Raw genomic sequence first — 24,666 nt, 5'->3', positions numbered from 1 at the left:
AAAGGATAGACACATATGGTCTGAAAGATCCTAGGAAAATGTACTGATCTTATATCTCCTAGAAATATAGAATCTCATGCTCAACTTAAAAGTGATTGTTACTTATTCTCAAATTCTGTCTAAGTACCCCTGTTAGGGACTGATCGTGTCCCCCTCAAAATTCAAATGTTGAAACCCTAACACCCAGGACCTCAGAATGTGACTGTTGTAAGAGAGCCTTTAAATGGCTAATTAAGTTAAAATTAAGCCATGTATGTGGAATTTAATCCAACATGATTGGTGTCCTTTCAAGAAAAGATTAGGACTCAGACACACACATAGAAAAAGCCTAGGTGAAGACATAAGGAAAAGATGGCCATCTACAAGCTGAGGAGGCGGACTCTCAGGAAAAACAGACAACTCTATCAGCACCCATTCTTCCAACAATGGGCGAAGTAAATTTCTATTGTTAAGCTGCCAAGTCTATGGTACTGTTATGGCAGCCCTAGTAAACTAATAAAACTCCCAACAACTAAGGAGAGTGAAAGGATGTGCCTCAAAGGTTCTGTGGCATGGCTAGGGCAGCCTGTCACAAGCATAATCCTTTTCTCAGGTCTCAAGACTTATCAGAGATACTTACAAGCCATTGACAGTCTCTTCAATAATATATCTGTGTTTGTTATTTTTAAAACTGAGTAGTGTTCCAAATATTTGAATAACTTTGACTCCTCAAAAAGGTGCACCATACTTATCCCAGCCCATGATTGACATCCTTCAGGCATGTATACAGCACAAGAAGGATGGAAGAACACCTTCACATTCCATAAACATCAGCTCACTTACCATAATAATTCACATGTCATGACAAGCAGTTCATCTGATCCCTTGAGCTCTGTATCCATGAGCTCTAAAAGACCAACTCTTAAAACTTTTGAATCAAGCTTCTTGTCTTCTTGGCATCAGGAAATGTTACTCAGAATCATGAGTACCTCCACAATGTCTAGCACATAAACAAGACTCCATACGAAAATGGGGAAGATAAAACTGTAGTTCTGCTCATATGAACATGTAAGATAATTAATGAATAAACTTTATGAATATGGATACAAAAAGTCCTTGACAAAATACTAGCAAACCAAATCTAGCAATATATAAAAAGGATTATATACCATGACCAAATGGAATTTATCCTAAGAATGCAAGGTTTGTTCAACATACAAAAATTAATCAGTGTAATCACCATTAATGTCATATACTATTGATAAAAGAAAACCCCTACATGATTATCTTAGTGAACACAAGAAAAGGCATTCACCAAAATTCAACATTCTTTCATGATTTAAAGAGAAACAAATTCAACAAAGTAAGAAGAGAATTTCCTCAGCATGCATCAAAGACCCACATGTGAAAACTAAAACTATAAAGCAGTTAGAAGAAAATACAGGCACAGATGTGCATAACTGCGGATTAGGCAGAGATTCTCAAATATGACATTTAAGCACAAGCAACCAAAGAAAAATAAGTAAATTAGACTTTACCAAAATGTAAAATGCTTCAAAGGATACTATCAAGAAAGTAAAAAGATTACCTACAGAATAGGAGAAAATATTTGAACCCGTATATCTAATAAGGGACTTACATCTAATTTATATAAAGAATAGTCACAACTCAACAATAAAAAGACAAATAATTCAATTTAAACATTAGACAAAGCTTCTAAGGGGACATTTCTCCAAAACAAATACCCAATGACATGAAAACTCGCAACATCATTACTCATCAAAAATATGAAAATCAAAACCACAATGAGATATCACTTTACACCCACCTGGGTGGCTATAATAAAATGGAAAATAAGGATTGGTGAAAATGTGAAAGAATCATAGCAGTCATACATTGATGATGAAAGTGTAAGGTATTGAAGCCACCTTTGAAAACAATCTGACAACACCTCAAACAGGTAAACAAAAGTTGCCATATAATACAGAAATTTTACTCCCAGACATATATTCAAGACAAATGAGAACATATCCACACAAAATCCTGTACTTTCATGTTTATAGCAGCATTAATCATAGTAGCCAAAGATAAACAAAATGTGGTATAGTCATATAATGGAATTTTATCTGACCATAAAAATGAATAAAAAAGAATGAAGCATGGATACATACTACAACCTAGTACATTGGATGAACATTAAAAATATCTCAGCAAATGAAAGAAGCCAATCACAAGAATCACACATTACCCAATTTTGTTTATGTGAAATGTTCAGAATAGGCAAATCCATGTAAATCAGTAAAGTAGTGGCTGATTAGGTCTGGGGGTGAAGGATACAGTTTGACAGCTAAAGGACATGAAGTTTCTTTTTGAGGTGATGAAAATGTTCAAAAATTATAGTGATGGTCGCACATATCTGTGGCAATACAAAAACCACTGATTTGTACACTTTAAATGAGTGAATTTTATCATGTGTGAATTTTATCTCCGTGAAGCGGTCATTTAAAATTTTCCCAGGAGCCTGTAAGATTGAATAATAATTCTGTCATTTCCTGGATGAATTTTTTAAAATCTCTATTCTCTTCTCTTAAAGATCCCAAAGTAGTAGTGCAGCATTGTCAGATTAGGGTGAGATGTACTCGGGTCTTCCACCATGGTTAATAGGATTTATCAGTCTCTCAGGTGAACTTAGACTAATGAGCACCCCAGTGGCTCTGCGAAGGTTAAGACTCTGATTCCATCTTCTCGATATTAACATTGTCCAAATTCCTATGACACTGTCTTTTTTTAATTTTCATTTCTGTTCTCTTTCAGTGGGAAGGAAAACCAGACTCTGGAAAAAATGTGTATGGGGTTTTATCCCCAAACTAATCACCAATTTCTAAGAGAAATTGACCTGAATTTCCTTGTCCACTTCACTTACTTTAAAGCTCAGTGTTTCAAGTGTCCAAAATAGTCTAAAACTATCAAACTATGAACAGTAATTTGAAAACCTGGTGTATATCATGAGTAAATGTATAATTTTAAAGACTGAAATTCACATATAATATATCACCTGTTCCCGGCCCTCCACATTAACACTGACTTCACTTATTACTTTGTCAGAAAAACTGTCTTGGGCCCAAGAAATGTCTATGAAGTTAATATTGTGGATTCCAGAATTTTGTTTCTTACTCTTTTATTGTCGGGTATTTAAACCTAATAGCACATAATTTTTGCTACTCTGCCTTGAGACATCAGAACAAATGTTATACTTTTGCTATTTCTATTTGCTCCTACAATTACATGGCATAATATTTTAAGTGGTTAGATGAACCACTCTGTAAAATTAATATAATTTTTAGAATTTTTCATGAGCAGTTTTATTCCCTCCTATTTTGGCATATGTAATTTTATAAAGTTTTAACTGTAGCATGGATACATTTTGCATTAACTTGTTTCCTTTAACACATCATAATAATTGGATCAATCTCTTGCTTTGTCATTAAAATTATAATTATAAAACATCCCTGCATTGATCCATGGCAAAATCTTGGCAGAAACTCTCCTAATGCTCAGAAAATATCCCTGTTAGAGTTGTTGTGACCACATCTAAGTCCAGATGGTACCATAATTCAGCCACAGTTTTCTGTTATAAGTACCTTTGAACAAATGTGATTTCTCTCTGCCTCTTTCAACTTCTGCACTGATTAAATGCCTCATTTGTGCAATTTTCTGAACTCCTTTCTTACTTTTCCTTTCTTTTACACTGGAGGAAGAGAAACTGAGGCTAACAGAGGTAAAGCCACTGGCCAAGATCACTTGAGGTGGTGGTAGGAATGGAATTAAAACAGTTTTATGAAAGCATGGGACATCACTGATAGTCTTTGATGTTTATATGATTAGGCCTATAATTTTTATTTCTTGATGAATTAATAACTTTACATGATATATGACTCATCCAAACTACCCATATTTCTGCACCATTGGTTTAGTGATAGTTCTCTTTGGCCTCTGCCCTATTCACTGGGAGAAATGAGATTATAGGTTAATCACAGCATCATTTGCTAATACCCATGGTTTGAGACAAAAAAAATTTTATGAGCTATTGTGATAGACACCTCATAGTTTCCTAGATTCTGTAGTTGATTTGATGCCAAGTTAAGGTTTTTAGTACTGACCCTCTCCCCAGTTGCTGATCATTACCTTGAATTCACTGAATTCTCCCCCTGCTCTCCCAATTTGTATTCCTGCTTTCAGAGGCTGTGTCATTGGACCTACTTTTCATTTTAATGTTCCTGCTCTGCACTTTGGTGATGTTTCCTATGGTGAGTAATTTTCCATTTTAAATTTAGAAATTGGATAGAATTTTTTTGTCTCTACATTGGGAGAAAGAAGGTTTACAAAACATCTCTTAGCATTTCTTTAATAGGTAAAAGTCAGAAGGGTTGAGAATTGTTCCTTTCTTTCTCTATGGCAGGGTATTTGGGTGTTGCTTCCTAGCTCGTATGTGAAAGTAGTAGCTTTGTCCCAGGCACTAAGTGCTGTCAGGCCATGGCTGTCTCCCCTAGTCCAGCAGCAAGACATACATAGCACTTCATGCTTTGCTCTGCTGTCTAAACACTCTACACTGTATTTAAACACAGATTCTAATTTGCCAGTCTGGCTGCACAATGGTTTCTTCATAGAGATGCTCTCAAGTTTAAGGTAAATTGAGTGTGGTTAGATTTAGGTGTTCCATCACTCCAAGTTGAGGACTATTCAATATTTTTTAGTTGTCTTCTCACTCAGTTGCTTCCCTGAGCCATTTCTTTCTGTCTGAGCTTCCCTACTAATAAAAATGATAGCAACATTAGCAGAAGTATTAACAAAAGCTTCACTTACTGGTTTTCTTAGCCACTGCTAAGTGGATTACATGCTGTACTTCATTTAAACCTTTTAGTAATCCTATGTGGAGGTTCTACTTAATATCTTCAATTTAGAGGAAGAAGCCCTGAGCCCTGAGACAGTTAAACAACTTTCTAAGCCCACACAGCAGGAGCAGAATTAGTATTTCATTTGACATCTGTCGAAATTCATGCACAGCAAAAGGGATGATGTTACTCCCAAAGAGACAAAAATTTGTTCTTGGGTAATGAAAAGCACCGTAAGTGTAACAGTGGTTTAGAGTCCTCCACCAAAGTTCAATATTACCCAACAGAATCTTATTCTTTAGTGTTTGTTGGGGAGAATTTAAATCTTACTTATATCACATTTGATTAATTTGTTTCAATTTGAAAGTAATTTACCTTTCTTTTTACAATGCAATAATGAAAAAAAGGTTGAGAAATTCCAGCTTTGATTCCTATTTCATAATCCTTTCTATTTTGTTTTATTGCCTCACGTTTGTCTTCCTTCATGTTGAGTAGGCCCATCTACTTTGGGGAAAAATAGTTCTTTGGGAAATGCTTATTCCTAATGTCTTTGCCAGTTCTATAACATTTGGGAGTTAAGATAGTTTTATTTATTCAGAACACATTAATCTATACAGTGGCCCTCCCTGAATACATTATATGGCAGAAAGTAGATACTGTAGAAAAATCAATATAAACAGAGTAGAATGCCTATTCCTTTAGTATAAGAAAATGGTTGGAAGGGTTTGTGCAAGGTAGTATGATATATTTGAGTGATAGGCTCTTCTGAAGGAAAATAAAAGTGATCTTGGTCATCCAGTGGCCAATTAAGAGAGGCACCCTCTTCTAATTGAAGCTGACTAGTGCACAGTGTGATGCGTATTTGTACCCCAAGACCTCTCCAGTTATCCTCCAAGTAATGGACACCGAGTCCAAGGGGCTGTCTGGACAGCTAATGCATGGCAGCAGCATGCTTTTCCCAGAATTGTGCTACAGAGCCCAGCACCAGAACATTCAGACCATGTGCCCTGTGTCATGCTGCCCCAGAAGTAGGAAACAGAGTTTAAAGACGCGTCCCAAGGCAGTTACTCCAGGAAACCTCATGCTAACTCTTTGTCCGTAATCTACTATACAATTCCTCTCTGAAGTGTTCATATAAGTGCTGTATAGCAATGGTAAACCGATTATTGAGCCCAAAGAATATCCAAAACTCTCTTATATAGAATTTAGACATTTAAATACATCAAGATCCCTAATATAGTGCATCTCAGTGGAGGGTGGCAAAGAGCAAGCAAAGGCCACTGAGTCCTCAAAATGTTGCATTTGTTTTTAAGTATTTGTAGTATCCAGTAAGTATCAATGACCATAATACATCAGCAAAAACAAGGCCTTCAAAGCACAGGTATTAATTTTTAAAAGGACTGTTTCTAACATAAATAGTTAGAATTCATGTTAGTGTGCTCCAAGTTGAGCCCAGGTCACTAGTGATTTCCAGGTACAATTTTAACAGTGGTGGGAGCAGAAGGCAGACTGTCAGGGACAAAGATTCTCAAAGCAAATCTGTGTCTGGCAGGGCAAGCATTCTCTTAAATATACCTATGAAACAGATTTTGTTTATACAAAATTACCATCACCAGCCAAAAGGCTGCTGTGGTGGTTATTTAATTTAAAAATAAATACATTTATTCAAGATATTTAATATGTTCCTTTTGTATGAGTCCTAGGTGCAGTACGACTAGGAGATTCTAGATGTAGCAATTAAAGCCCCTCCAATCACTACCCCCATCCCACACAGTTTGGAAACCAGCACGAGACTAGAAATTCATGTGTGAACTAGATGAACCAAAGGGTCTGTGAGTTGATGTAGCTGAGATTGGAGTATTGTATAGATACAAAGGAATTAAGTTCCACTCAAAACACTGGATTATAAGACTCCTCCATCTTCTTTTCTCTCCACTGAGCTCCCAAAACTCTGGCAGTCAGGCATAAAACTTATCTATTAATAATTCACTAGTATTGAGAAATCCATGCAGAACACAGCACAACAAGAAAAAGAGTTAAATGTATGAAAATGAAATAGGGAGAAATTAAAAAAATAGATTCATTTAAAAGTTCCAATGTTAACCTAATAGAGTAGTGTTAGGAGGAGACAGTGGAAATAGCTAAAAAGTGTTATTTGGAAAGATGGTAGCTGAGAATTTTTTAACTAAAGCAAAATCTTTTTTTAAATTTTTATTTTATTGATACATTTTAGGTATACAATATAGTGACATTCATCATTGGAAATCTGCACCTTTACATAATCTCTCTTGGTTCTTATTTTTCCCCCCTCCCCTGCCCTCCCTTCAACCCATCCATCCCTCCCTATTTACAAAGACTTTGTTTTCCATTTTTTCATTTTCTCATATTAATTCCATTCCCTTCTTTCCTTTCCCTTACCCCTCCCACTCCCCCTTCCCCTTTGCCCCTTTTCTTCCTATTTCACATTATCTATTGTACCTTTTAGTCCTTATTTATACTTTCAGTTAACTAAAGCAAAATCTTTGGCCTTACGGCATATAGGCAAAGTAAATCCAAACATCATAATGAATCTCAAGAACCTTGAAGATAAAAAGAAGACCTTGAAAGCTACTAGAGAGAAAAATTATATACAAAATAACAATTGAATAGCAGATATCTATGGTAGCAATAGTACCAGAAGATAGTGTAATGCACTTTTCAAATTAATTGTGAGAAAATAATTGCTAGCCTAGAATTCTATGCTAAGAATTGAGCTTCTATGAGCTTCTTTTTACTCATAGGTCCACCTCAAAATTTAACTGCAGGGTCAGCTGTTAGAAAGCTCTAAAGACTTTTATTGATGTATTTTTTATAGTAGTCTTTCTTCAGCCTGAAAGAGGGGGGAGATTCTGAGAGTGGGTTTTTAGAGAAGCCTTCTTGAACTTAAAGATGAGTTCGTTTTTGACAATATTTAATTATGTCTGATGAAGCAAGGTTGACTCAGATTGATGAAAGGTTTGTAACCACATGGATCTTTTAGTTATTATTTCATAAAGCAAATAGTCTGAGTTCCAGAGGGAGTTAACCCAATCCAATGGCCATCAGAACTGTAAGCAAAACTACCAAAGAACTCCAACAGCCTCAGAGTTCATGGATAATTTTAAATCCATAATACTACTTTCATGCTCTGCATTACCCAGAGATTGTGGATGGTGAAATTCTTGATCAAAGGATTAACATACTCTGAGATTCTTTGTCTCTTCTAGTTCAAGGTGATATCCCCAAGTAGGAAATTTACAGTCTGTAACTTCCTGGTCAGAGTTGTGGCAGTGATCTTTGTGTACAGGAAGGTTCAAGCCCATCTGAGGAATTTTCAGATAATTATGAGCACATATTCTGAACTATGGGATTTGATCACCATCTATCTACATTCTGGAAACCCATATACCACATGCACAGTTTTCCTAGAATATGATGGCAAGATATGAGGTAGGAGCCAGTCTCTGCGCAGCTACAAAGGAGAAGATTTCCTACTGATTCTTCTTCGGAGATCATCTTATCCCTTCTTTGCTGGCATCTGTGGTATAATATTTTGTCAAATGTCATCTTAGATTTGGGGGCATAATTGAGATGCCTGAGCCCATGGAACTGGACAGAAGATCCCCATTACAGGCAGTGTTTGTTTTCTAAATACCAGTCTGAATTTTATGTCTAAAATGGATTGTATATACTGCATGTGTTTACTCATCACGCATATTCTGAATTATTTTCATAAATAACTACCAAAGAGCCACCTGCTTTGCATAATGATCTGCCAACACAGTTCCCTTTGCTTTATGGAGATTTTCATTTTACTAGAAAAATTAGGAATCCATTATCTAAACTATCCAATGGATTACCCAACAGTGTCTCCATTTTAACTTAATTTAGGGTCTTACATGGTCACTGAATTGACTTAATACTCTCTTTAGATAGGGATTGTTCTTCAATAGAGAGGTCATATTCCAAATGATGTGCCATCTTTTTAGAGAATTATAAATATCTTTGCTTGTAGCCTTAGAATCTTCAGCTGCTAGTCTTCAAGAAGTCTTAGGAGCTTTTTAATCAGGCAAAAATATGCATATTGAAAGAACATTGACTCTTCTGAGAATGTTGTTCATTATGTAAGTACTGGGAGAAGTATGAGTTACCTCTGTGAATCCTTGAACATTTTGCCGAGTCATGTTGTTAATTATTCCAAGAAAAGGCAAGTAAATACAGACCTTTCATCTAATAGATACTAAGTGAAGGGTGCATAGAGATCTGTAACCTAAAACACTTACATTCACGACAGAGCAGTACAACCAGGAATAACATTCACATTAATTGCCATTCAATCTTTAACTAATGTCCCCTTCTTTCAGGCTCTGGACAAGCAAAATGGAGTATACAGATAGTAATATGAGGAACTGTTCTAACTAGATTATAATTGGTTTTGTTCTAATGAAAAAGTTGTGGCTTCAGGGAAGTAGTCTGAGCAATGGTTCTGGACATCTGTCTGACTCTGTGGGATCCACTTTTTTGTAATATACTCTATTTTAGTAGAAAATTTAACCCACAAGTAATCAGGTAAAATAGGGTAAGTCATCTATAGTTTCAAGAGCCATTATCGGGCAAGTTCAGAAGAGTGAAATAGACCAATTACATGATTGAGAAACTAACTTTCTAGCAGTTCTTCTGGAATATCTGAGAATAACCCTTACAGAAAAGGTACTTCAAGAGATCAAGTGTATGTTATCACAGCAGGGTTCAAGATAGAAGAGAGGACTTGCATCCAGCAGAAATAAGCACTTATATTATGGTTATAGATAGTTTTTGTTCTGAAAGTGGCTGCAGATACAGTGGCCACCTAGGAAATTCAAAATCAGCACTCAGTAATATTTCTCTGTTTTTCCCCCATTAAGTTTATTGGTACATTATAGGTATAAAATACATTTACATCCATCATTGGGATCTTGTACCATTGCATGAGTATCTTGGCTCTTATTTTTGGTATAGTTACACTTTTTTTTTTTTTTTTTTGGTACCGGGGATCAAACTCGGGTCCTTACACTTGTGCAGCAGGTGGTGAAACCACTGAGCTAAATCCCCGGCCCCTGGCTCTTATTTTTTTTCCCCTTCCCCTGCCCTCCCTTCACCCCCTCCACCCTTCCCTATTTGCAAAGATTGTGTTTCCATTTTTTTCCTTTTCTCATTTTTTCCCCTTCTTTCCTTTCCCCTACCCCTCCCACTTCCCCTGCTCCTTTAGACTTTTACTTCCTATTACACAATATCAATTATACATTTTTTAAATTAAAATATCAAGACCTAGGAGATATTACCACAGATTTTAAAGAATTTAAAAGGATATAGAAAGCATATTACAAAAATCTGTTTTGAAATAAATTTGACAACTTCTAAGAAGTAACTTGGAAGACAAATTAATGAAACTAACTCTGGAGGAAATATCAAATTTGAATAGAACCAATTAAAGAAAGTATATTCCTAGCTTGAAAACCTACCTATATGACAACAACAGGCTCATATACATTTTACCTGATGAATTATATCAAACATTTAAAGTAGAAAAAAGAAGGAACACTTCTCCCCTCATTTTAGGAAATCAACATTGTGGTAATCCTAAAACTGGATAAAGATAATAGAAGAAAAAAGTATGAACATAGGTAAAAATTTATTTAACAAAGCAAACTATTAGAAGTCAGATCTGGCAGGATGTAGAAAGTGGTTTTATTATAGGCATGGCAGTGTTGGTTCAGCATTGGACGATCCACCCCCAAAAGTCATCATTTTAACAGAGGAAAGGAAAAAGCCATGTGATCCTGTCACTAGTTGGAGAAAGAGTATTGGACTAAATTCTACAGCTGTTCATGGTAAAAGCTATCAGAAGACTAGAAGTAGAACAGAACCTTCTCAACAGATTAAAGACATGTACTCCATACTTCCAATGAGAACGCCTTATATGAATGGAGAAGATACAATGCTTTCTCCTTAAGGTGGGGAACAAGGGCAGATATGCTTACTCTTCATCTGTCCATTAAACTTTGAAACCTAGGCCCAAACCAAAATAGTCTGGCAATAAAATGACATAATTAGGATAGGATTGGCAAGGTAGAAGCAAAATCTTTATATGTAGATGAAATGAACATCTACAGAGAAAATACTAAGAAATCTCTAGGACCCCGTAGAACTTGTATTTGAATTTAGCAGGATTAGAAACAGAAGGTATATATAAAATTCAGGTCTATGTATACTTGCTATAAATGAAGAACTAGATATTAAAATTTCAAAGTTATGTAGAAGTACAAAGGAACTAGAAAAGTTCAAAGAAAATAAAACAGTGTTGGAAGATGTTTAGTACCTAATTTTAAGAATTCTTCTAAAGCTACAGTAATCAAGGCAGTGTTGGTGTAAGGAAAGACATATAGATCATTTGAATAAAACAGAGAATCTAGAAATAGAACCACACATATATGGTCCACTGAGTTTTGAAAGATTATTTAACATTAATATTTTATAGAATATAAACTCGATTCAAGAGCCGAGGAAAAGATAGTGTTTTCAGCAAACGGCACTAGAACACCTGGTATCCGTATATAAAAAATTAACCTCAACCCTTTATTTCCATACATAAAAATAGCTTGAAGGGATCTATGAACCTAAATATGAAAGACTAAAACTATAAAACTTTAAGAAGAAATTGTAAGGGAAAATGTTTATGAATGTAGAGTAGGCAAGAACTACCTAGGATACAAAAAACATGATGTATAAAAGAAAAAATTTGATAAATGAAATTCCATAATAATTTAGAACTTTAAATGACATCATTAAAATGAAAAGTAGTCCTTAAACAGACCATATTTACAATGCATATAACCTATGACCAGAATATATAAAGAACTCTTGCAGCTCATTAATAGATAACCCAATTGAAAAGTAGACACTAGAAGATGATAAATAGCCAGTACAGCACAAGGAGAGGTGTGCAACTCTAGAATCAGAAAAATACTAATCAGTACAATAACAAGATTGAATTATACACTCATTAGGAGATGAAGTTAAAAGTTTTAAAAGCCTTGTCATGACTTTTTCTTTTTGTTGGATTCTCCCCCTTTGCATTTAATTTGTCACGCCCAATGGATTCATTCTGCTGGGCTTCCTGGGATTGTGATCCTCATTGTCTTTTCCTAGGATATTGTCTAAAATTTTTTGGAGTGCTGGTTTGGTATTCATGAAGTTCCTGAGGTGCTCTTTATCATGAAAGTATCTTATTTCTCCATCAACTTTGAAAGATAGTTTTGCAGGGTACATCAATCTGGGTTGGAGGCTGTTTTCCTTTAGGGCTTGAAATACATCACTCCAAGCTCTTCTTGTCTGAGGGTTTGGATTGAGAAGTCTGCTGTGATTCTGATGGGCTTTCCTTTGTATGTGATTTGTTTCTTTTCTCTCACGGCTTGTAGAATTTTGTTCTTCTGTTGGGTTTCTGGAATCTTAACTATTATATGCCTATGTGTAGATTTTTTTTTGATTACGGCTAGCTGGAGTCCTATATGCCTCACTTATCTGTATGTCAAGTTCTTTTCCCCTTCTTGAGAAGTTTTCTGACATCACTTCTGTGAAGAGTTTTTTTATGTCATCTGCACTCTCTCCTCTTTCTTCATTGTCTCCAATCAGTCTTATGTTATTCTTCTTTGCATCGTCTAGCAGCTGCTGGATTGATTTCTCATGTTCCCTTACAATTTTAAAGCAATTTTTCTTTTCCTAGTCACTAATTGCAATCTTATCTTCTATATCTGAAATTCTATCTTCACATTGGTTCATTCTGCTGCACAGACTTTCAATGGAGTTTTTAATCTCCTGGAAATCTGTTTGCATCTGCTTTATGGATTCCATTTGTTTCCTATGTTGGTATTCCAGCATGTTCCTCAGCCCCTCTATTTTTTTATCTGTGTCCTCTCTAGATTTATTAATCATGTCTTGCACTATAAGCACAATCTTTGCTGTTACCTGAGTAATTATTTCTGATTTCATTTTTCCCAGATCCTCTTTTGTTGCCAGTTCAGAGAGTCCAGTATCAGATTGTTCCATCTCGCTTCCCTTTGGGGTTGCTGTAGGTGATCTGGAAGTCTGTTTTTGAGGCTTGCTTATGTGTCTTCTCATTTCCACAGGGTGGGGAGCAGTGCTTCTGGTGCCCACGTGGCTCACCTTCTCTGCCCTAGGAACGTGGAATGGCGGCAGGGGAGCCTCCTTCTGGGTGCTGGGACTGGCTCAGCTTCTCTGCCCTAGGAACATGGAAATGGCAGTGGGGAGCCTCCCTCTGGGTGCTGGGACTGGCTTACCCTCTCTGCCCCAGGAGTGTGGAATCACTCAGTATATTTCTTGCCTGGCAAGAAAGATTCATATCTCTTAAGAAAGGAACACAAGTCTCACCAAACTGAACACAAAAAGGCTGAGTATATTGTGACCAAGCAGCTTTGTCTGAGAGAGGTAGAAGGTTGGTATTGGTATTTGGCCAACTCTAAATCAGTTCACTGAGTTTCTCTTGAGAGAGGCTATTCCTCCATATTGTGTCATCAACCCTGAGCCCTTGCATCTCAGGTCCAGAACTAACTTTATCATGTCTTGGCATTCTCTGGGTCACAGCAGGCAAAACCATACTCTCCTTTCCTACACTGGCAAAAAAAAAAACAAAGAGAGCAGCATGAGATGGGCAGCATGGCACATACCTGTAATTCCAGCACTCTGAGGGGCTGAGGCAGGAGAATTGCAAGACTGAACACAGCTTGGGCAACTTAATGACTTAGTGAGACCCTGTCTCAAAATAAAAAGATAAAAAAGGGCTGGGGACGTAGCTCAGTACAAAGGCCCTCTGGAGTCAATTTCCAGCACTGAAAAAAGGAACAAACGTGGTTCTGTGTTAAAAAAAAAAATCTGTATTTTATTTATTTAAATATATGCAAAATATACTTAAGACAATTTAATAAACCAATAATAAAGACTGCTTTTTTGGAAGGGCCTAGATAACAATCAAGGGGATTGTTTTATATCTACTGTTTATCCTGGTACATGGGAAATGCATTTGAAATAGTCATTGAATGAATGCATGAAATGCACTTATTGTTTGTGCTCTTGAAAACAATATTTAAGACAATTTGGAGTTCAGTAGTGATGAGCTGTATAAAACATTCATTAACAAGGTTTGACAGTTGTTAGGGAAGTTGATGGCCAAGGGAGCCTATGGGGGGCGGGGGGGCTTTGATTTCTCACGTCATATTTTGTTTTCCAGGATTTCCTCATACCCTGATGTGTTCCCTCAATAATACATCTTTGGTCCCTATGACCTTCAAACTGCACATCCCTGGGGATGGCCTTGGCCCAGAAAGCATCCCAAGTGGTGAGCAGGCTTCAACCAACAGAAGACTGTCTGGGACCAGTGAAGAAACACCCACAGTGAAACCTAAAGAATTCACCATAATTCCCAGCTGGGGCACCATTCGCTCGCAGGGATTTGCAGCTATCAAGGTAACACACAGTACACAGCCCAGCAGCCAAACCTCAAGCAGCCATCAGGTCTCACCTGGGGTTCTCTCTCTGCCCAGAGGCAGTCGAAGGGATGCTTGTCAAGTCACACGAGGAAGTAGGTTTCCATTAATCCAGATGCATGGCCTTTGCTAGAACAAAGTGGCCTTTCTGTCATGTCTCACGAAACCACTGCTCTGTACAGGCAGTACACACATCAGCACCAACAGCAGACAGTGGAAGAACTCACTGATAATTAGATTCTCCTTTCCTTCAGACTTGGATCCTTTATAACAAATAAATATCCAGATTTATGCCAAAGGTGACACTCATCTTTTTCAGATTTGCAATACAAATCTGGGCTTGTCAGTGGATGTGGATGCAGTGTTTCTATCTGTGCTCTGTATTTAGATCCAGAGGAACAGCTGTGAGGAGGCTGCTGGTCCACCCCCACCCCCCCACCCCAGTGCTTGGTCTGAAATCAGGACAGTGCAGTGCCTTGGTTAAGGCCTCACAGTGCCACCAGCAGAACTATTTCACAGTTAACTGAAAGGGATTTTAGCTATCTTCCCTCCCTTTGCTTCTCCACACGGTGAGGTCTAGCAGTAGTGAAGGCTATTAAATTGAAATGATATTATGTTTTCTGGGAAAGAGAAAAAGGAAGACTTCACAGCTAAGCTTGGTAACTTCCTCTTTAGTCACTGCCATCAAATATTTAGTCTAGCTATCATGTTATTCCCCAAATTTGCTTTAAATGTTTCTTAATATCTCACCTCAAATCCACTCATCTTGCGTCTTTTCTGAGCATTTTCAGCTCCTCCATGGGTTCTCTACAAGTCCAATGAAGTTTGATGATATCACGAATCATTACATCTCAGGATTGCTAACTGTGATTTTCCTGATGGAAAATGCTGCTGCAATAGAATGTGTTTTTTTTTTTACTTAATAATGCTCAGCCATCATGTGACCTATCTTTCCTTTTGCTTTTCCCAGATAATGCAGGAAGATTTTGAAAGACTTATTACAGAATCTCTCCATCAGCCTTCTGCCAAAACTGCTTACTCTTTTCCTTCTAACCACAGCTCAGCCACATAAACAAAGAGTCATAATCCTGCTAGGGTTCTCTGCTTTTTGCCAAATCCAACAAGTTTTCTTTCCAAGTCACTGACTTCACCTTCATTGTCTTTTTCCTTTATATTTGAAAAAGCTTTTTCCAAGCTTCAGTTTTCCCTCCTGATCTGCACTTCAGCCAGGTCTGTATGGACTCAAATTTGCATCCAGTGATTCCCTCTGTGACCAAAAAAATTTTAATTAGTACTTGATACATAATTTATAGATAGAAAAGGCTTAACCCATGCCAGAAGTTGTTTTCTACTTCCAAGTATCTCTTCCAGTGCAAATCATTTTAAAGCAATTAAAAGTTTTGTAACAAGGCTCTCAAAGCCTAAATATAAAGTTTCCAAGCAGAAAATAAAAACAATGGGTAAAATATTTTGGTCAAATATTGTCCTCAGATGGACCTTTCTTTGGAGCATCCTGTTTTCTACTCTAATAATGGGGGCCAAGATTTTGGTTAAAAGGATTGATTTCTTAAACCATTTTCTGAAACTCACAGGATTATTTTCATTTATTTTGATGTAAGAGAAATATTATTGTAGTGTTTCTCAGTACATTGAATTTTCATAATTTAGATAGTCCAGAAGTATAAGGAACAATTTCAACTGCTATAATTAAAGATTTTTTTAAATCTATTGTTCATCCTTCATTGTCATCCTCACCACCACCACTACTGCCTTGGGTGGTATGTTAGTTACTTTTCTCTCTTTGCTGAGACAAAATACCGAACATCCAAAGTTAAAAGGGACTGGGGTTATTTGACTTACAGTTCGTAGAAGTTTCAGTCCATAATCAGCCACCTCTAAGGCAGGGATGACAAACAGACATGGCAGAGCAGGAACAACATGGCATGCACAAGGCAGCAAAGTAACAATGGAGGGTTACCAGAATCTTCCTGCCCCTTTTATCTTATTCAGCCTACTTAGGCCAGTAGCACTCACACCCTTAATCCTAGTGCCCTTGAGCGTAGCATTGCATCATGAATCAATTCCAGCTTTACACACTCTAGATCAAGCCACATGAGGCTTTGGGGGGACATCTAGACCCAAATCATAACAGGTGGGTATGTAGCTTCTTTAATAAAACCACCTCAGAAATGAGGAAACCTATTGTACAAAAAAGCCACTCAGTTTCTAACCTGGCCTTTGAAACTACTCAGCATGCCCTGACCCCACAGTGTAACTTGTTCAACTCAAGAATGTAAAATGTCATCCATCCACATAGAGAACTTGGAAACCACACTGGTGGGCATGGCACAGTCCTCCTCCTGGCTACTCTCTCCCCTGTGTAGAGAGAGGGATGGCCTTTTAGAACAGCAACTTCTCACCTTTTTCTTTTCAGGTGACTTTATGCTCCAACACTGTGCAGAAATACGAGTTGGCACTGGTTGTGGATGTGGAGGGCGTGGGAGAAGAGGTGCTGGCTCTCTTAGTCACAGCAAGGTATCACTCACCTGCTTCCTCTCTTCCAGGGTTCCCCTGACCCCAGGACTAGGCTGTGGACCAGTGCACACTGGATTCATTCTGCCTTCCTGGGAAGGGAAACAGGGTCTGATAGTCTAAGGACAAAGCTTTAGAACAACAGGAGTTTTCAAAGCACCTTTGGTGGAGATACAAAGGGTTGTGTGTTTTGCAGCAAAAAACAGTGCTCTCTAATGGGTCTGATGTTCAAAATCTGAATCAGAAAAGATGTTAGCAGGAAGAAGGGATGAGTTGCTGTTTTTTTATTTTCATCTTTCAATATAGAACTGCAGAGCCACACAGTAGGAAGGCACTACTCTGTCCTACCATGGAAGATCTATGTAGCCAGCATGTCCCTGCTCCGGGACACACTTACTATGACTTAAACTGTGGGCTCTGAGTGGCCTCCTAAATGAGGCTTATCTCCTACAATATAAACTTCTCAGAATCATCACCAACTTCTCTATTTTAGAGATGCAGCAAGGGGCTCTGGAGTCAGAATAAAATCCTGCCTCTGCCATTGGCTGACTATGTCTCCCTGACCCACTTACCACCTTCCTGGGGGTAGTAGCAGTGAGGGAGGTGATGTCACCTAGTCATGATGACTTGACCCTAAATAAAATCATGGGGCCACTCTCTTCCCAAAGCAAATAGTGTCAAGAACTAGGACTTGAAAGTGTGGGAATGAAAATGCTGGGTAAAGGAAAAAGATAAAATGTTGTAGGAAAATCAATCATGCTAACCCGTCAGTCTCTAGAATTTAAATCTCTCATGAATCTCAGGAAGATAAAAAAGGTGCAGATGGGATGGTCAGTGGGGAGAAGATAACTGGCACCATTTCATATGTCATGTGTGTAACTGACAACAAATAACAACCCTAAAGAACTCACTGTGATGCCTCAATCTACTCAGTATTCCTTCAAAACCTAAATTACTTCTGTTGATTAAAATCATCAAAAATTCTGATCGTGGACTTTCTATATCCAAGTTTGCCTTATAGACTAGTCTTCCAAATCTTTCCTATGAAGCTTTATTCTGATATTTTCCAATCCCTTGGCCCTGCAGCTATCAACAAGAAATAATGAATTAAAAAGTCATGACAATGATAACTCAATACGTATCAGTTATAACCATCAATGTTAATGGTCTCAATTCACCAATCAAAAGAAATAGACTGGCAGAATGGGTCAAGAAGCAAAATCCAACAATATGCTACATACAAGAAACACACTTAATTCAAAAGAAACTCATAGACTGAAAGTTAAAGGGTGGAAAACAATACTCCATGCGATGGGAACCAAAAAAAAAGCAGAAGTAGCTATCCTTTTTGCAGATCAAGTAGATTTCAGACCAACACTGATTAAGAGAGACAAGGACACTATATTCTTGTAGAGGGAACAATCCAACAGGAAGAGATGACAATCATAAATATCTATGCACCAAACACTGGTGCACCCAACTATATAAAACAAATACTAGTGGACATGAAAAGTCATATATGCATTAATACAATAGTAGTGGGGGACCTCAATACCCCACTGTCACAAATAGATAGATCAACTAGACAAAAGTAAGTAATAAAATACTAGAACTCAGACAAACTCTTGAACAAATAAACTTAACAGATGTTTACAGAGTGTTCTACCCCACCAAAATCAGAATATGCATTCTTTTCATCTGAACACAGTTCATTCTCAAAAATAGACCATATACTCATTAATAGAATGTGTTTAAGTAATTGCAAAGGAATTAAAATTATTCCCTGTATATTATCAGACCATAGTCCAATGAAATTCGAGATCAATAGCAAAAAAAACGCAAAAATTTCATAAACACATGGAAAGTGAACAACACACTTCTGAATAACCAATGGGTCACAGAGGAAATTAAAGAAGAAATCAAAGAAGAAATCAGACAGTTCCTTCAATTAAATGATAATGACAGTACAACATATCAGAATCTATGGGACACAATAAAAGCTGTCTTATGAGGGAAATGCATAGCAGTGAATACTCGTATTAGGAAAACAGAGCGAGCCCAATTAAACAACCTGATGCTGAACCTCAGCAAGAAAAAGAAGAGCAGGACAAATCCAAAGCTTATACAAGGGAGGAAATTATAAAGATCAGAGCAGAAATCAATTCAATGGAGACTAAGAGAATGATACAAAAAATCAATGAAGTAAAGATTTGGTTCTTTGAAAGAATAAACAAAATTGACAAACACTTAGCTAAACTTATCAGAGAAAGAAAAGAAAAGGCCCAAATCCAAGCAATTAGGACTGAAAAGGATGAAATTACAATAGACCCAGCAGAAATCCAGAGGATCATCAATACCTACTTCCAGAACCTATATGAGAATAAGATGGAAAACACAGAAGAAATGGACAGATTCCTAGATACCTATGAATTACCAAAGTTGAATGAAGAAGACCTAAAAATTCTAAACAACCCAGTATCAACCAATGAAATTGAAAAGGTAATTAAAAACTTGCCAACTAAGAAAAGCCCACGTTCTGATGGCTTCGCTGCTGAATTCTACAAGACATTTAGAGAGGAATTACTGCCACTACTGTTTAAACTCTTCAATGAAATTGAAAGAGAAGCAATACTCCTGAATTCATTGCTGGAAGCAAGCATCACCTTGATCCCAAAGCAGAGAAAGACCCAACTGAAAAAGAGAGTTATAGCCCAGTCTCACTAATGAACATAGATGCAAAAATTCTTAATAAGATACTGGCAAATAGAATGCAAAAGATCATCAAGAAGATCATACACCCTAACCAAGTGGGATTCATCTCAGGGATGCAGGGATGGTTCAATATATGCAAATCAATCAATGTAATGCACTATATCAATAGAGCCAAGGACAAAAACCATATGATTATCTCAATAGATGCAGAAAAAGCATTTGACAAAATCCTACATGCATTTATAATTTTTAAAAACCCTATAAAAAATTGGAATAGTCTCTACCTCAATCTGATAGAAGCCATCTATGAAAAACCAACAGCCAATATCATACTAAATGGTCAAAAACTGAAATCCTTCACACTAAAATCAGGAACAAGACAAGGATGTCCATTATCACTACTCCTGTTCAATATAGTTTTGGAAACATTAGCCATGACAATTAGACAAGAGAAAGAAATAAAAGGAAGAAAGATAGGAAATGAAGAAGTCAAATTGTCTTTATTTGCAGATGACATGATGCTCTACATAGAAGACCCCAAGAACTCCACCAAAAGTCTTCTAGACTTAACAACCAAATTCAGTAGTGTAACTGGATACAAGGTCAACACACAAAAATCAATAACTTTCCTCTACGCAAACAACAGACTGACTGAGACAGAAATAGGGCAAATAATTCCTTTCACAATAGCATCCAAAATACTGAAATACCTAGGAATCAACCTAACAAAAGAAATCAAAGACCTCTTCTCTGAAAACTATAGCAGCCTGAAAAGAGAGATTGGAGATGATATCAGAAAAGGGAAAGACATCCCCTGCTCCTGGGTAGGAAGGATCAACATAGTGAAAATGGCCATACTTCCAAAACTGTTATATAGATTCAATGCAATCCCAATTGAAATCCCAACAGCATATTTCACAAACCTTTAGAAAACAATCCAAAAATTCGTTTGGAACAAGAAGAGATCCAGAATAGCAAAAGCAATTCTAGGTAACAGAGACATGGCAGAGGGTATCACAATCCCCAACTTAAAACTATACTACAAAACTACTGTGATAAAAACAGCATGGTGCTGGCAAAGAAACAGACCTGAGGACCAGTGGAACAGATTAGAAGATGCAGAAACAACACCAGACACACTCAGCCATCTCATCTTCGACAAAGGAGCCAAACACCCTCATTGGAAGAAAGATAGCCTCTTTAATAAATGGTGCTGGAAAAATGGGGTTTCAACTTGCCAAAGATTAAAACTAGACCTATATCTCTCACCCTACACTAAACTAAAATCAAAATGGATTAAAGATCTAAATGTTAAAATAGAAACACTGAATCAGCTGGAACAGAGGTTAGGTAGAGCTCTTGAAGACATTGGTGTAGGAACAGATTTTATGAACAAAAACTCAATTGAATATGAACTAGCACAAACAATCAACAAGTGGGATCTCTTCTTATTTAAAAAGCTTCTGCACAGCAAGAGAAACCACCAGCAATGTGAAGACACAACCCACAATGTGGGAAAACATTTTCACCTGCTGTTCCTCAGAAAAAGCCCTACTATCTCAAATCTATAAATAACTTTAAAAAATCAGACCTGCCAAATTTAAAGACCCAATCCAAAAATGGGCATCTGAAGTGAACAGGCATTTCTCAGACAAAGAAGTAGAAATAGCAAATAAATACATGAAAAAATGTTCAACATCACTGGTCATTCAAGAGATGCAAATGAAAACAATGCTGAGATTCCACCTCACTCCAGAAAGAATGGCTGCTATCAAGAAATCAACCAATAACAATTGCTGGCGGGGCTGTGGGGAAAGAGGAACCCTGCTCCACTGCTGGTGGGAGTGTTGACTCGTGCAACCACTGTGGAAATCAGTATGGACATACCTCAAAGAACTAGGACTGGAAGTCCCATTTGACCCAAATATTCCCCTGCTGAGTATCTTCCCCAAAGAATTAAAAGAATCATACCACAGTGATATATGTGTACACATGTTCATAGCAGCACAATTTGTAATAGCTAAAACTTGGAAGCAGCCCAATTGCCCATCAACTGTAAACTGGATAAAGAAAATGTGGGTTTTTTTATAAAATGGAGTACTACTCAGCTAGAAAAAATGAGAAATTAGAGACATTTGTAGCTTAAATGGATGCACATGGAGGCAATGCTCTTAAGTGAAATAAATAGGACACACGTGTAAATACTGAATAGTTTCTCTAGTGTGAGAAACTGAAAGTGTAAATAAGGACTAAAAGGTATAATAGATAATGTGAAATAGGAAGAAAAGGGGCAAAGGGAAGGGGAAGTGGAAGGGGTAGGAGAAAGGAAAGAAGAGAGTGGAATTAATATGGGAAAATGAAAAAATGGAAACAAGGTCTTTGTAAATAGGGAGGGATGGAGGGCTTGAAGGGAGGGCAGGGGAAGGGGGAAAAATAAGACCCAAGGGAGATTATGTAAAGGTGCAGATTTCCATTGATGAATGTCATTATATTGTACACCTAAAATGTACCAATAAAATAATTTTTTTAAAAAGAAATACTGAATTTAAAAACTAATATCTAGAGAAGCTATGAGTTTCCTACTAATGAAAGCAAAATAATATAAACCCTTTCAGCTACAGCGTTTTAGGCAGCAAAGGATTAAAAGTCATTGGGTCAACTGACAACTTCCATTCTAGCTAAAAATCAATGCTCATCTCATGCTCGATCACACGCTTTGGGCTTAAAGAAAGGCCCGTTCATGTCCTTCCTTTCAGTGTAATCTGCAGGAGCTACTCCCTGACTCTCAACTGAAGTGTTGCTTTTGCAACTTGCACCCTAAAGGGACTCGGTCAGGAAGCCAGCAGTGACAGCTTGCCACACCACAGGTCACCTCCTCTCACCGAGCACTTACACCTCACATGGCACCAGGCTGTGCCCTCCATTCACATTTATTTCCTCGATTCCCCATGACACCCTAAGAAGCATTGCAATGACAATATCAATCCCTACACCAACCTTCGTTTTACCTGTGAGAGAAGTGGGATGCTGGGAGAGAAAGCAGCTGGCTCAAAGTAACACAGGTGACATTTCATAAGGTCAGGATTGAACTTGGCTCTGTCTAATTCAAAAGCCAGTACTCACTGCCATTACACTGTACGTTGCAATAGTGACATAGGGCAGGTTAGACACTGGGAGCTACAGACACAAAATAAAACCCAGGTCACCTAATAACAGACCATCTGCAAACATGGGACTTCAGCTCCTTGCACACAACCCTCCCCTCCTCTCCCCAGCCCCTCCATATCAGAACCTCTGTCACCATGCCAGTTCTGGGCTGAGCAGCTGCCCAGAGCCCCTCATTCAAGACAGCTGTTCTGCATAGGAATTAGAATTATTACCATTATTTAGATGATGTGAGCTGTTACTAGTCCCGGGGGACTTTCTGCCTTGGCCAAAGTGTCACAGCTAGTAAGGACCCCATGCTGGTGGCATTAGCCCTGTTTGGCATGAAAACAGTCCCACTGCCCTAAGGAACTTGCAGCATGGGGCCCTTTGTCAAAAGAAGGCCCAGCTGAAAAACAATGGAAATGTTAGTCATTACCCACAAAAGACAGCTGTTTAAAGAGTTCTGCTTCTAGTCCTTTTTTTGATTAAAAAATAGTTGACAGGGAGAGGGATGACAGCAGAGAAGATCTGAAAATGATTAATGTAGTTATTAGAAAAAAACTGCTACAAGACAGTGACAAATGTATTAAACTTAAGACTGTGTGTTCTCTATATGTAAACAATCTCTCTATTTTGATTTAATGGACTCCTTTGAGCAGATGTATTGTACCTACCATTCAACTAGTTAAGACAGAGGTGGACTTTGGGCTCTGCTTCCTGAAATACCCATATGAGAAAACTGTCCAGCTTGTCAATCACGCTGACCTCCCAGGATGCTATGAGGTTCTGCCTCCGGTGAGTTACTTTATCCTCCAGTGCTGATTTTTCTTCTGTTAGAGGTCCTTGATGAGCAGGAGACATCCTTCTGAAGAGCCATATTCCTAAACACATGGTCTTATGTAATTCTGATTTTTAACCCTCAAATAAGCCAGGGATAGGATTACAAAGCCCCAGCTGGATCGCCATCTGCATGAGTGAGCAGCTGCAGGTATAAACAGTTGTTCATTTCCCAGGGAAATTGCCCTTGATAAAAAAGAGAAAGTGTCAATTAAGCCAACATACAGCCATGCACCTGCAAATAATTGCCTGGGAATTAACCAAGCCTGGGAAATAAACTATGAGTTTTAATTTTGCCCATGGCTGTGATTTGATCAGCATCACCAATATATAGTAATGCAATATTTATAAATGGACTTGTTGGTCCAGAAGGTGAGAAGTAATACAGGAAGAGAAAGGAAGGATTATGTCTTAATGAAATGTGTCTCTCCCCATGCTACTACATCTGGCTAGGTGGGAGACTAAGTAGTCTACGTATAGATAAAAGATCCCAAGATCTACACACTAGAGTAATGGAAGGTTGCTAATGAAGGTTACTAAGATGCATTTGAGTTTAAATCTCAGTTGTGTAAGTACAGTACTCCAATATAAACTCATATGAAAAGTCAAGTGGGGGTTATTTGGCTTCACAGACAATATCAGTTAAAAGAGCAGCAAGGAGGCCACAAAACGAACGCAGGCTTAGGCTGTATCAGAGAATTAGAGCTCAAGGAAGGAATAGGCAGACGTGGGTAAAAACACAGCTAGAGTTTTATCTTCAGATCCTGTCACTGTACTTTTTAATGGGAACTTGAAAATGCATTGCATTGCGAGTAACAAAAGTGTGATTTGTGTCATCTGCCAATCTAAGTCACAAGAGGAGCCAAATTGGTGTGTAACCTGGAGCAGAGACTTAGGGTAGAAGAACTGCCTCTCTTAGGGTAGAAGAGTCAAAGCACTCTTCTAAAAGAGGAAATTAGAGTCAGATGAAGCAATTTCTGCACATCAGGGCTGAGAACAGGGTAGAACAC

The 24,666-nt window shown here is 37.7% G+C and overlaps 1 protein-coding gene across 8 annotated transcripts in view; it reads left to right on the top strand.

Annotated features, from left to right (window-relative positions):
* The window catches only part of Hydin (HYDIN axonemal central pair apparatus protein), a 410,895-nt gene that overhangs the window by 168,352 nt on the left and 217,877 nt on the right, over window positions 1-24,666 (top strand). For all 8 annotated transcript variants that reach the window (XR_015448741.1, XR_015448747.1, XM_087204682.1 and 5 more), the window contains 4 exons: window positions 4,219-4,286; window positions 14,173-14,408; window positions 16,863-16,963; window positions 23,479-23,614. Coding sequence is in view for 6 of the 8 variants with exons in the window: in XM_087204682.1 (XP_087060808.1) it covers window positions 4,219-4,286; window positions 14,173-14,408; window positions 16,863-16,963; window positions 23,479-23,614 (541 nt within the window). In the remaining 2 variants the exon portion in view is untranslated. The remainder of the gene's footprint in view (window positions 1-4,218; window positions 4,287-14,172; window positions 14,409-16,862; window positions 16,964-23,478; window positions 23,615-24,666) is intronic.

The sequence above is a fragment of the Heterocephalus glaber genome, unplaced genomic scaffold (genome assembly GCF_053883595.1).
Source record: "Heterocephalus glaber isolate CG9 unplaced genomic scaffold, H.glaber_assembly_v1.0 deba00000071, whole genome shotgun sequence".
NCBI lineage: Eukaryota > Metazoa > Chordata > Mammalia > Rodentia > Bathyergidae > Heterocephalus > Heterocephalus glaber.
Note: the sequence above shows the minus strand (reverse complement) of the source record. Positions and strands in the feature narration are given on the sequence as shown.